Genomic DNA, 14,720 nt, shown 5'->3' on the forward strand with positions numbered 1-14,720 from the left:
ATGGTCCAGTTTTTTGTTAAACATATTTTATATACATACATATACAACAAATTGTGTTTTCCAAAAATGGCCACAATAGTTTTCTGGTCCCACATTGTCTTCTAGAATTTGACACTCTCCCATCAAAGTATGGAGTCTTTTCCTCCTCCCTGCCCTTTAAATAGTGATACTGTGTGACTTCTATGCTAAATTGTAAAAGACAAAATGGCTTCTACCAGTTTCTCTCTCTCTCTCTCTCTCTCTCTCTCTCTCTCTCTCTCTCTCTGCCTCCCACACTAGCTCCTTTGGAACACAGCTATCATATTGTAAGGAAACTCAAGCTACGTAGAGAGGTTATATGTAGGTATTCCGGCTCTGGCTAAGGTCTGAAATCACAGCCAATGTCAACCTCTCAATGTCCAGATGTATAAATGACCTTTCAGATAAGTCCAAATCTTACCCTTCCAGCAGCCCCTAGCCTTCTGTCTACCTCTAGTGGAGAAGAGACTATCACCACTAAACTCTGCCCAAATTGCAGATTCATGAGCAAAATAAATGTTGTTCTAAGTCAAGAAGTTTGGGGTGGTTTGTTCCATAGCCCTAGATAACTGGAACAAACACATATAGAAAACAGCCTTGAAGACCATTTAAGTGTTTCCGTAAGTGTGGAATGTGGATCACAATCTAGGTGCAACAGAGTTACATTTTTGGTTTTTAATTTTAGTGCTATATACTTATTTAACATGTATTAGAAAAATATCCAACTAGCACATGACTTCACAAATAGTATTGCTTAGAATGAGCTTATAAAGTGCGTTGATTTAAAGAAAAATATTAAGTAACATAATGGTGGTGAGTGAAGTACATAAAAATTATGAAGGTAGTGGGTTGCTGAATGTCTGAAGTTTGGGAAACACAAATTAACTCTCAATGTTAATAGTGCTTTATCTCTGAGTGGAGGAATTGTGGGTGATTTTATTATTTTGCTTATGTGTATATAAAATTTTAAAATTTATTGACGATATTACATTATTTATTTGTATTGTTAATATAGGAAAGCAGTTCTTGAAAATAAAAGTAATATCTTTTCTCATCTATTAAATATGGATTTTTAAAAATATTAATTAGCACAAATTTTACATCACTTATGATGATCAATAAATATTAGTTCTGTTCTCTTCTTTACTGACAGGAGTGTTCAAGCAAAAGATAGTGACAGATCCGGGATGTGGCTGAAGAGATTTAGGCAACAGGTCAGATTTGCGTCAGATGACTTCTAAAGCCTCTTTCAACTCTGCCACTTCATGATGAACACAATTCTCCCCCGTCAACTGCGTTAACACAAAAAAGTTGTATCAAATATCTGGTAGTGTTACTATTAGTACTACTAGCATCATAGATTTTGAAGGGGGGTTGTGAATAAAAAATCGGGCAGATCCAAATCCCAGCCCACCTCCTCATTGACAGCTCTCTGGCTCCCGGTTTTGTGAATGAGCGGTGATCTTCGGGCCTCAAAGCAGACACTGTGAGAAAAAGAACTTAAAAAACGGAATTACTTTCCTAGGATCGGCCGGGCGAGCCAACCCCGCAGAAGAGTGGAGTGCCCTCTCCAACAGTCTGCGGATATGAGGACATTCAGGGTTCCTTGGGATGCTAATCAGTAAGAGACGACTGACCACTGGTGTCTCTAGGCACAGGGAGTGAGCGGTGTGCGGGCCTCTCCTCGCGTACCCCACCGGGTCCTCATCGCCCGTGCCCGGAGGTCGCTCTCGCTAGAGGCGTACGCTGGACCGCGCGGAGCCGCAGGAGGTCCCTGTCGGGCTTCCGCGTGGTTCCCACGTGTGCTCCCGCCGCCGCCAGGCGTGGGCGGGGCGATGGACGTGGGGCAGGGGCGGGACGGAGGCCGAGCGCCAGCAGCAGAGCGGGGGCGGGGCGAAGGCCGCGAGGCGGGGCGAGACCCCGGTGGAGGCCGCGCGCGAACCTAGGGGCGGGGGTTGAGAGCAGGGGCGCCAGCCGCGCGCCTCTGGGGCTGACCCGCGCTCCTCCCCTTTCCGCACCCAGGGCAGCAGCGGGCCGAGCTCCTCCCACGGCTCGTTCACTCTCGCGTCCCTTCCCCTCCTCTCCTCTCCGGCGGGTCATTCCTCCCTCCCTCCCTCCTCCTCCTCTTCCTCGGTGAGGCGCTCCCTCCCGTAACAGGCAGGCAGCATGGCGGCCGTGGAGACGCGTGTGTGCGAGACGGACGGCTGCAGCAGCGAGGCCAAGCTTCAGTGTCCCACCTGCATCAAGCTGGGCATCCAGGGCTCGTACTTCTGTTCGCAGGTAAACGCTCGCTTCCCGCACCGCAGCCGCAACCCTCCCCTCCCGCCCTCTCGGTGGGTCAGAACGCGCTCCTCCTCTTCCCTCGGCGGGCGCGCGGGCCGCACTTCCTTCTCCCCCCAGCCGCAGCGCCTCTACCCCCTCGGCACTCCAGGGTCCTAGGGGGACGGGGTCTCCTGGGGCGCCGTGTGGGGGTGGGGGCGCGGTCGACAACGGCCCTGTGGGCTGCGGGCGGAAGCAGACTTGCCCCTGGGTTCCCGGCCACCTTAGGACGTCGTGTTAGGGGTCGCGCATCCCTTGCTCGGGCGGGGGCTGACAGGTGTGCGGGCTGGCTGGGACAGGTGGGGACTCTGGGGGAGGGGGCAGCCCCACCTGTGTTAGTCACTGCAGCTGCAGCTCCCCGCGGGGCTCTGGCCCGGGGAGCAGGAAGCTGCGAGGCCAGGTAGTTACTCCGGTCCTGGCTGGATTGTGAGACGGAAAGGACCCCCTGAGCTTTGAGATGTGGACTAACTGGGGGCGGCGGGAGACGGAAGGAGGAGTAATTACGTAGCGCTAGCTCACTTTTGTCCTTGTGTTTTACTACCGCGCTTTGACACTTAGGGAACTTTGGGGGTGGAGGTGGAAAGAGAGCTGTGTAATTCATTCTTTTCATTTGGTATCCAAAATTATTAATTTAGAGTACCGTAAGTTAACGGGATGGTCACCTCTCTGTTACTTAAGTTCCCACTGAGTGAAGAAGACAGCTCCATTGAGAGGTTATGCTTTAAGACTTTAGAGTATTTTGATAAGTTTTGTGCAGTGGAGCACATCCAGCTTTGAATGGGGTCCTAACTGAAGTGTGTGCTCGTTTATGTTTACTAGTGTTTTTGCTGCATTTCGACACCCAGAATATTGGCAGGTTGCAGTAGCACGGTTCTTAGCGACAGTCCAGGTTTCCAGGTTTGTCAAAGAGACATGAATAATCAGATATTAAACTGATAATGTCCTGGGGCAAGAAGAGCTAGAACAGAGTCAGAAGGCCTTGTCAGGGCCCTGCCCTTGCCAGTTCCTGTGCAGTCTTGAAGTTGTCATCAGAGGTCGTGGTAATACTTTTCCTTACATATTTCAAAAGGCTGTTCTGAGACTCAAATTATCCTGTCAAGTGAAAATGCTGATAAAATATAAGACATTATTGTTTTTTCTAAGGATGACAATACGATTTAACACTGCCATATATAAAGATAAATGAATAAAAATGAAAAATATATAAAAACAATAAACAAATATAAATAAGTATTTTAAAATGTAAAATTGATAAGCATAAAGATGTGTGTAAAAATGAACATATATAAATAAAATCTTTAAAGTCACAACATTTGTAGATAAGCCATTGTTAGAGATCTTAGCTGTATTGTAAATTTATTTTTAAGATAGGTTATGATTCTTGGCCTTGTTAGTATTATTTGGAAAAAGTTGCACATGAAGAAGTAGTTGCTTGATCTAAAAATAGCAGTAGCACTCCTTAACATGCCAAACTTGGTACAGGTCCTTTTGATTGTTTAAAATGATTTTCAAATTCTACTTTGTTTAGGCTGATGTAGGACCTGGATACAAAACAAAGAACAATGGTTTGCTTTTGGACTTTGTGTACCATCTGAGTAGAATAATGTGGTTTATCCTGAGCATTTACAATTAGGTTGCATTTTGTAATGCTAAATGAATTAATATATACTGACATTTGTCTGTGTTGAGCTTTTGAAAAGGTAATATGAAACCATGTGGACCAAGGGTAGGTGCCATTCTCTTAAGCATATCATCCAGTAGAAATATTGGATCATTGGAGTTTGTGAAAAAGGCCAGACACATTTGTGAAAACATGCAGTGTGTATTTGATATAGTAGGATTGGGGGTATTCGATGTTGGATTCTGTAGGTATTTTTCTGCTACCACTGCTATACCTGTAGTCAAACATAGCTAGAGTGGCTCTCACAGCTATCTTTTTCTTTATTCCTATTACCACTTTCTGCTGTCAGGTTTTTAAATTTCTCACCATGTCAAGAGTAGTAGTCTCTAAATTGGTTTTTCTATTGTAGTTCCCCACATCACAGGCAAACACCTACAAAAAAACCAAATAAACAAAATGCTTTTGTATAGAAGTTATTTTCCCTTTAGCACAGTCTGATTGTGCTTATTCCACTTCCTGACAAATGGAGTTCCCACTGTCTGCAGGGTTCTAACCTGCAAGGCAGGGAAGGCATTGGGGCACCTGTTCTGGGTCCAGCCTTATTTTCTTTTTGTTTTAGCTAGAGGCTCTGTTTATATTCTTTCCTTCATCCAAAGTGTCACCCATCTTCTGCAATCACAGCCCTTCTCTCAGTCCCACCTTGAGACCTTGCTCAAGTCACATAACTTCTAAGCTAGTTTCTCCATTTGTGATCTAGTTATGAAATTAGGGCTTCTCCTTGCCAGTTTCTCTAATCATCTTCACAGGGAGTAGTCTGTCTTCTTTTTACCTCTTTTGTCCCCAGCCTAGCTGTCTGACCAGCCTACCTTTGGCAACAAATTTAGAACAAAACTACAAGAGGCCTTTCCAGGACACCATAGCAGAAGTAAACCTTTTTCCCTGTTAGTCTATCACACCACTTTGTTTATTTCTTTCATTAACATTTTGTACAATTCAGTTAACTCATTTGTTTTCTTGTTTACTGTTTTTCAATCAGGTGAACTCTGTGAGTAAACCGTCTGTTAATTACTGTATCCTCATTTCCCAGTACAATGATGTGTATGCAATAGGTGCTCAATCATTGAATAAATGTATTAAAAGGCAGAAAAGAGAGTTAGACTGATGAATTTGAATTTCAGTTCTACAGTTTATGAGCTGTGTGACTTTGGTCAGGTTTCTTAAATGCTCCGTGCTTCAGTTACATCATTTTTAAATGGGGCCATTAATAGTAGCTAACTCTGGGTTTTTGTGAAGTTTGCTAAGTGTATGTAAAGCACTTAGCACTAAAGTAAACTTAACTTTAGCTTTTTTTTTTAATCGTTGTACTGTTTCTTATGATTGAGAAGGTAGAAATATTTAAGATGCTTACTTTTAAGGAAAGTTTTGTTCTTTTAAAGGAGTAAAACCTCAGTTTTACTTGAAAATTGAGCTGTCCAAGAGGTCCTGAAAGAGTTCCTGATGTTTAATTGTATTTCTTGATAGAAATGTCCTCTTCTATTTAACAGTAATTTATATGTCTTATTTTCCCTAAGAGTTTATAAGAGTTTTTGAAGATAGGAATTGTGTTTTACTCATTTTTGTATTTCCCTAAGTGCCTTGCACACAGTGGGTGCTTAGTTCTTTAAATGAAAGAAAAGAGATTGATAGGCCTTTGATGGTGCCCAAAGAATTTCTGCATCTAAGCCCTTAGGGAACAGCATTTGGCAGATGCACTCTTGTCCTGAGTTAAAGGATCAGCCAGGCGGGACCAGAGTCATCTGCAACCATTTATATTTATTAGGAGCAAGAACTTAAAAGGTGGTATAGTGTAAGTGGAAGGGGACTGACGTTGCAGTCAGACCTGGGTTTAAGTGTTTGCTGCCCTGTCCTTGGGTAAGTCTCCTCCTAATCTCATTGTGGAATTTAAGGGAAGGTGAATAAAAGAGGATGCAAAGTGCCTAGCACAGTATTCAGTAAATGGTTTATTATGTATATAGCCTCATGTTTAATACTACTAAAAATCTGTTCTGAGCGAAGTTTAAAAATGTTTCATTTGTTTATGAACATGGCACAACTACATTTATGTTATCCTTTGTAAAGGCTGAATAGTATACTATGTAATGCAGGTATTGTCATTTATTCCTGTATGGTTGAAATGAGTTTCTTTTCAATTATTTAGCTGCTATTTAATTGCTCTTTGTGCAAGTTTGGATATATTATGTCCCCTGGAAAAGCCGTGTTCTTTAATGCAATCTTGTGGGGGCCGATTTATTAGTCTTCTGGTTAGGCTGGGGCTTTTTGATTAGGTTGTTTCCATGGAGATATGACTCACCCAACTGTGGGTGAAACCTTTTGATTATATTATTTCCATGGAGGTGTGACCCAGCCCATTCAAGGTGGGTCTTAATTAGATCACCAAAGTCCTTTAAGAGGCTCAGGAAGAGAGACAGGAGCAGGAGCCGACAGAGACGCTTAGAGATGCTTGGAGATGAGGATATAAGGAGATGCTAAGCTAAGAGATGAAGCCCACAGTTTGCCCTGGAGAAGCTAAGAGAGGACCCCCCCAGATGCTTAGAAACTTCCTGAGAGAAAGAAGCAAGGACATAGAAGAGCTGAGACAGAGAAAGTAAGACAGACGCCCAGAGACATTTTGGAGAAAGCCATTTTGAAACACAACCTAGGAGCAGAGGACACCAGCCACGTGCCTTCCCAGCTGACAGAGGTGTTCCAGACGTCATCAACCTTTCTTCAATGAAGGTACCCTCTTGTTGATGCCTTAGTTTGGATACTTTGATGGCCACAGAACTTGTAACCTAATAAATCCCCTTTATAAAAACCAATCCATTTCTGGTGTTTTGTATAATGGCAGCTCCAGCAAACCAGAACACTCTTCAATAAATATTCCTGCAGAATCTGAATCATTTTGATTTACTCAGGAGCACAGACTATTGGTAGAACTGTACATGAACCCAGAATTGAAACATCCCAAGCTAATTCAACATCCTTGTCCAGAAGCAGTAGTTCTCACGGTGTAGTCACTGGGTCATTGTTGGTTTGAGAGCCTTCTAATGGTTAGTGGGGATTTCCTTTTATTGTTAAGTTTATGTTATAAACAAGTTGGAGGTTCGGCGTGAGTTATACTTATATTGTAGTAGTACTTGTAAAAAGCAAGCTTCATTTTGTTGGAAGTGACTCAAGTTGCGCAAGTTTTTGGAGAGTGAGGGGGTATAGGAGTAGGTGTTATCTAATGCTGTTCACATAGTAAAAATCTTTACTTTTGTAAAAGTTTTAGTCACAGGTTTTTTTATTTTTTTTTATTTTTTTGAGTCTTTTTTCAGGTTTGGCATACTTGCAAAATTTTTACTTTAGTCTTAGGAAATTTGGTAGAGATGACAGATACATAAGCGTGTAGCTGAACACATACCAACTCTGGATGTTAGGAAGACATAATAGCCTGGCAACACCTATAATAATGTGGAATTGTCTTTGGTATTAACAGCAAACCCATTTATGTAGGTGTAATATAGGGGGGAATACTTTACAGAGTAACTATTTGGGTTCTGTCCAGTATTAAAGTTTTAATGTAATGGAGTGAAAATATAATTATAGTCCTATATGCTTGATTCTGAACCTTTCCTAACCTTTTCTTTTTTTTTGTCATGCAACATTGTTTTACACATGCTTGGGCTAGTAGAGCTCCCAGCTCAACAATTGAAAGTCTTTTGGTTTTGTTTTCCTTGATTGGTATCCAGTGTGTTTCTAGCTTTGAAAAAAGAATAGTTCTACCCACTCTGCAAGCCAGGCCTGCCTTATTCAACCTTTGTGTATGGCACTAAAGTTAAACCTGCAGAGAGACCCTGTGAAACTTGTCTCTCATTATACATTGTAGATGAATCCTGTTTTGTTCTTGTCTCCAGTAACTAGTCTGTTTTATTGCAAAACTCAGTAAAGACTTCTCCTAGACCAGAGCTGTGCCTTGCTCTGTCAGCTGGGGTCTTCTAGTGTGACATTTATCTGGGTCATACACTTAGGCATCTGAAGAGTTGTTGGGGTATAAATAATAAATGAAATTATGACTTGAGCAATTTCCCTTCACATCATGAAGTGGGAGGCAACAGAAACTTCTCCATATTGTGAATCTGTATTTTATGATTCTGCCTTGATAGAAGGGGCAAAAGGGCTATACTTTGCATCAGATTCTGAAGGTTACCCTGCCTTTTTCATCAAGCTACAAGCTTAAGTCATTGGGTAAAATAGGTAAAAGTAAGTACCATTAGGTTTTGGATGTCATAACCACCCCCACCCCCCCGTGGGGATTTATTTTATTCCTGATGAGTTTGCTAACTGATAATAGATATTTGTTTGACCATGTGAATACTGGTAACTTTGCATTTTTTGCTACTAGACAAATATAGAGAAAATATATGAATATAGTTATTACGTGAATAATTTAGTATTGCTTTTGAATCAAGGTTTTAAGTACCTTAGAATCAGGACCCATATAAGTATTTTCTTTTTATTAAGTTGTTTTTTTAAATTAGATATTGAGTAAAGTAGAAGAACTATTAGTAAAACATACCTAAGGCATAAGGAAAGATGGTACAATAAATACTTGTATTCCCACCACCTAACTTATTAAAAAGATGACTACCAGTAAAACAAGGAAAAACAGAAAGCCCCTGTGTGCTTCACCCAAGAGGTACTCCCTATACTGAATTTTGTGTTTGCCATTCATTTGCTAATATATCGATTTATTCATTCTTTTGCTGATAGAAATTTGGGTTGTTCCAGGGTTTTGCTATTAAAAATATTGCTGCTCTAAACATTCTCATACCTATCTTCCTGGTGCTTGTGTGCAAGAGTTTCTTTTGGATGTACACCTAGGAGACAAATTCTTGGATCGTAGGATATGTGTTCCGGTTTGCTAATGCTGCCGGAATGCAAAATACCAGAAATGGATTGGCTTTATAAAGGGAGTTTATTTGGTTACAAAGTTACAGTCTTAAGGCCATTAAGTGTCCAAGGTAAGGGGGTACCTTCAGTGAAGATGGCCATTGGTGACCGGAAAACCTCTGTTAGCTTGGAAGGCTTGTGGCTGGCGTCAGCTTGCTCCCAGGTTATGTTTCAAAGTGGCGTTCTCTTAAATGTTGCTCTTGGGGCGTTTTGTCCTCTCGTAGCTGCAGCTCCTCTTCAAAATGTCACTCTCACGAACAGATATCTGCACGCCAATGTTCATAGCAGCATTATTCACAATTGCCAAGTGATGGAAACAACCCAAATGTCCTTCAACAGATGAGTGGATAAATAAAATGTGGTATATACACACGATGGAATACTACGCGGCAGTAAGAAGGAACGATCTGGTGAAACATATGACAACATGGATGAACCTTGAAGACATAATGCTGAGCGAAATAAGCCAGGCACAAAAAGAGAAATATTATATGCTACCACTAATGTGAACTTTGAAAAATGTAAAACAAATGGTTTATAATGTAGAATGTAGGGGAACTAGCAGTAGAGAGCAATTAAGGAAGGGGGAACAATAATCCAAGAAGAACAGATAAGCTATTTAACGTTCTGGGGATGCCCAGAAATGACTATGGTCTGTTAATTTCTGATGGATATAGTAGGAACAAGTTCACAGAAATGTTGCTATATTATGTAACTTTCTTGGGGTAAAGTAGGAACATGTTGGAAGTTAAGCAGTTATCTTAGGTTAGTTGTCTTTTTCTTACCCCCTTGTTATGGTCTCTTTGAAATGTTCTTTTATTGTATGTTTGTTTTCTTTTTAACTTTTTTTTTCATACAGTTGATTTAAAAAAGAAGGGAAAGTTAAAAAAAAAAAAAAAAAGAAAAACAAGGAAAAAAAAAAAAGATGTAGTGCCCCCTTGAGGAGCCTGTGGAGAATGCAGGGGTATTCGCCTACCCCACCTCCATGGTTGCTAACATGACCACAGACATAGGGGACTGGTGGTTTGATGGGTTGAGCCCTCTACCATATGTTTTACCCTTGGGAAGACGGTTGCTGCAAAGGAGAGGCTAGGCCTCCCTATATTTGTGCCTAAGAGTCTCCTCCTGAATGCCTCTTTGTTGCTCAGATGTGGCCCTCTCTCTCTCTGGCTAAGCCAACTTGAAAGGTGAAATCACTGCCCTCCCACCTACGTGGGATCAGACACCCAGGGGAGTGAATCTCCCTGGCAACGTGGAATATGACTCCCGGGGAGGAATGTAGACCCGGCATCGTGGGACGGAGAACATCTTCTTGACCAAAAGGGGGATGTGAAAGGAAATGAAATAAGCTTCAGTGGCAGAGAGATTCCAAAACGAGCCGAGAGATCACTCTGGTGGGCACTCTTACGCACACTTTAGACAACCCTTTTTAGGTTCTAAAGAATTGGGTAGCTGGTGGTGGATACCTGGAACTATCAAACTACAACCCAGAACCCATGAATCTTGAAGACAGTTGTATAAAAATGTAGCTTATGAGGGGTGACAATGGGATTGGGAAAGCCATAAGGACCAAACTCCACTTTGTCTAGTTTATGGATGGATGTGTAGAAAAGTAGGGGAAGGAAACAGACAAAGGTACCCAGTGTTCTTTTTTACTTCAATTGCTCTTTTTCACTAATTATTATTCTTGTTATTTTTGTGTGTGTGCTAATGAAGGTGTCAGGGATTGATTTAGGTGATGAATGTACAACTATGTAATGGTACTGTAAACAATCGAAAGTACGATTTGTTTTGTATGACTGCGTGGTATGTGAATATATCTCAATAAAATGATGATTAAAAAAAAAAAATGTCACTCTCAGTTGCTCTCAGCTCTCTGTGTGTTCTTCCAAGTGGCCCTTGTGGCTGTAGCAAGCTCACTCCTTCTGCTTGAGCTTATGTAGCGCTCTAGTAAACTAATCAAGGCCCATGCTGAATGGGCATGGCCACACCTCCGTGGAAATTATCCAGTCAGAGTTATCACCTACAGTTGGGTGGATCGCATCTCCATGGAAACACTCAAAGAATTACAGTCTAATCAACACTAATATGTCTGCCCATACAAGGTTGCACCAAAGATAATGGCATTTTGGGGGACATAATACATTCAAACTGGCACAATATGTATGTGTTCTGCTTTATTTTTTGAAGGTGTCAAATTGTTTTCCAAAATGGTTGTACATTTACTCCCATCAACAGATAGTTTATATTGTTCCATGTCATGGCTAGTATTTGACATTATCAGAAATTTTGATTTTTTTTCCCCACTCTGGTCTTGTGCTGTACAGTATATCCTGACTTTATTATATATGAATATCAGTGTTCATTGGACTATTCATATTTGCAGACCTGCAGAAATTCAGAAGAGTTTAACTCTCAGGGGACTTGTGATATCTTTTATGGAAAGGAGGTACAGAAAGATAAATGACAAGGAGGTACTAAGTAAAAGATATAGTGAGGTAGTTACTTTTTCCCACTTTTTTTTTTTTAACAACTTTATTAACTTCTTCAGCTTTTTAATATGAAAAATTTCAAAGATATAGAAAAGTTGAAAAATAGTATAATAACTGCATACCCATTACCTAAATTAACATTTTGCTCTATTTGTTTTATTTATGCGCATTTGTGTGCACATGGAATGTGTATGTGTATTTGTTGAAACCTTTGAAAGTAAGTCACAGACAGCATGACACTGTATCCATTAAATATTCAGCAGCATCTTCTAACAAGCATGTTCTTCTGAACTCCAATACTGTTATTCCAGCTAAGAAAATTAGCCAGCATTCTCTAATATCTAATATCCAATCCAGTTCACAATTCTCAGTTGTCCCCAGTGTGTTTTTTTTTTTTTTTTTTTTTTGATTTTATATTTTTTATGACCTTCTCCAAATACAATTTTGCTTTTTGCCTAACCAGGGATACAAATAGACTCAAAATTAAAGTCCGAGAATTTTCCCCTCAATTTTCTGTGTCAAATAACGTAATAAGAAAAGGCAGTGGTGAAGGATACAAAAAACTTAGTACAAAGTTGTGCCCTGGGCATGACTTTTTTTTTTTTTAACCTCAAAATATAATGCCTAATAAATTAGCTTATTTTTTTATCTTCATTTTATTGAGATATATTCACATACCACGCAGTCATACAAAACAAATCGTACTTTCGATTGTTTACAGTACCATTACATAGTTGTACATTCATCACCTAAATCAATCCCTGACACCTTCATTAGCACACACACAAAAATAACAAGAATAATAATTAGAGTGAAAAAGAGTAATTGAAGTAAAAAAGAACACTGGGTACCTTTGTCTGTTTGTTTCCTTCCCCTATTTTTCTACTCATCCATCCATAAACTAGACAAAGTGGAGTGTGGTCCTTATGGCTTTCCCAATCCCATTGTCACCCCTCATAAGCTACATTTATATACAACTGTCTTCGAGATTCATGGGTTCTGGGTTGTAGTTTGATAGTTTCAGGTATCCACCACCAGCTACCCCAATTCTTTGGAACCTAAAAAGGGTTGTCTAAAGTGTGCGTAAGAGTGCCCAACAGAGTGACCTCTCGGCTCCTTTTGGAATCTCTCTGCCACTGAAGCTTATTTCATTTCCTTTCACATCCCCCTTTTGGTCAAGAAGATGTTCTCCGTCCCACGATGCCGGGTCTACATTCCTCCCCGGGAGTCATATTCCACGTTGCCAGGGAGATTCACTCCCCTGGGTGTCTGATCCAATGTAGGGGGGAGGGCAGTGATTTCACCTTTCAAGTTGGCTTAGCTAGAGAGAGAGGGCCACATCTGAGCAACAAAGAGGCATTCGGGAGGAGGCTCTTAGGCACAACCATAGGGAGGCCTAGCCTCTCCTTTGCAGCAACCGTCTTCCCAAGGGTAAAACTTATGGTAGAGGGCTCAACCCATCAAACCACCAGTCCCCTATGTCTGTGGTCATGTTAGCAACCATCAAGGTGGGGTAGGCCAATACCCCTGCATTCTCCACAGGCTCCTCAAGGGAGCACTACATCTTTTTTTTTCCTTGTTTTTCTTTTTTTTTTTTTTAACTTTCCCTTCTTTTTTAAATCAACTGTATGAAAAAAAAGTTAAGAAGAAAACAAACATACAATAAAAGAACATTTCAAAGAGACCATAACAAGGGAGTAAGAAAAAGACAACTAACCTAAGATAACTGCTTAACTTCCAACATGTTCCTACTTTACCCCAAGAAAGTTACATAATATAGCAACATTTCTGTGAACTTGTTCCTACTATATCCATCAGAAATTAACAGACCATAGTCATTCCTGGGCATCCCCAGAACGTTAAATAGCTTATCTGTTCTTCTTGGATTATTGTTCCCCCTTCCTTAATTGCTCTCTATTGCTAGTTCCCCTACATTCTACATTATAAACCATTTGTTTTACATTTTTCAAAGTTCACATTAGTGGTAGCATATAATATTTCTCTTTTTGTGCCTGGCTTATTTCGCTCAGCATTATGTCTTCAAGGTTCATCCATGTTGTCATATGTTTCACGAGATCGTTCCTTCTTACTGCTGCGTAGTATTCCATCGTGTGTATATACCACATTTTATTTATCCACTCATCTGTTGAAGGACATTTGGGTTGTTTCCATCTCTTGGCAATTGTGAATAATGCTGCTATGAACATTGGCGTGCAGATATCTGTTCGTGTCACAGCTTTCCGACCTTCCGGGTATATACCGAGAAGTGCAATCGCTGAATCGAATGGTAACTCTATATCTAGTTTTCTAAGGAACTGCCAGACTGACTTCCAGAGTGGCTGAACCATTATACAGTCCCGCCAACAATGAATAAGAGTTCCAATTTCTCCACATACCCTCCAGCATTTGTAGTTTCCTGTTTTTTTAATGGCAGCCATTCTAACCGGTGTTAGATGGTATCTCATTGTGGTCTTAATTTGCATCTCTCTAATAGCTAGTGAAGCTAACATTTTTTCATGTGTTTCTTGGCCATTTGTATTTCCTCTTCAGAGAACTGTCTTTTCATATCTTTTGCCCATTTTATAATTGGGCTGTCTGTACTATTGTCATTGAGTTGTAGGAGTTCTTTATATATGCAAGATATCAGTCTTTTGTCAGATACATGGTTTCCAAAAATTTTTTCCCATTGAGCTGGCTGCCTCTTTACCTTTTTGAGAAATTCCTTTGAGGTGCAGAAACTTCTAAGCTTGAGGAGTTCCCATTTATCTATTTTCTCTTTTGTTGCTTGTGCTTTGGGTGTAAAGTCTAGGAAGTGGCCGCCTAATACAAGGTCTTGAAGATGTTTTCCTACATTATCTTCTAGGAGTTTTATGGTACTTTCTTTTATATTGAGATCTTTGGTCCATTTTTAAGTTAATTTTTTTGTAGGGGGTGAGGTAGGGGTCCTCTTTCATTCTTTTGGATATGGATATCCAACTCTCCCAGCCCCATTTGTTGAAAAGACCATTATGACTCAGTTCAGTGACTTTGGGGGCCTTATCAAAGATCAGTCGGCCATAGATCTGAGGGTCTATCTCTGAATTCTCAATTCGATTCCATTGATCTATATGTATATCTTTGTGCCAGTACCATGCTGTTTTGGCAACTGTGGCTTTATAATAAGCTTCAAAGTCAGGGAGTATAAGTCCTCCCACTTGGTTTTTCTTTTTTAGAGTGTCTTTAGCAATTCGAGGCATCTTCCCTTTCCAAATAAATTTGATAACTAGCTTTTCCAAGTCTGCAAAGTAGGTTGTTAGAAT

The 14,720-nt window shown here is 40.6% G+C and overlaps 1 protein-coding gene across 2 annotated transcripts in view; it reads left to right on the forward strand.

The window, feature by feature from the left end:
* Nucleotides 1-1,952: 1,952 nt before the first annotated feature.
* Nucleotides 1,953-14,720, forward strand: part of METAP1 (methionyl aminopeptidase 1) — a 158,211-nt gene continuing 145,443 nt past the window's right edge. Inside the window, exon 1 of one of the 2 annotated variants that reach the window (XM_037830299.1) lies at nucleotides 1,953-2,298. In XM_037830299.1, the coding sequence (XP_037686227.1) occupies nucleotides 2,185-2,298 (114 nt within the window). In that variant the 5' untranslated portion in view covers nucleotides 1,953-2,184. The remainder of the gene's footprint in view (nucleotides 2,299-14,720) is intronic. The other variant, XM_037830300.1, reaches the window with a different exon arrangement.

The sequence above is a fragment of the Choloepus didactylus genome, chromosome 3 (assembly GCF_015220235.1).
Source record: "Choloepus didactylus isolate mChoDid1 chromosome 3, mChoDid1.pri, whole genome shotgun sequence".
Lineage (NCBI taxonomy): Eukaryota > Metazoa > Chordata > Mammalia > Pilosa > Megalonychidae > Choloepus > Choloepus didactylus.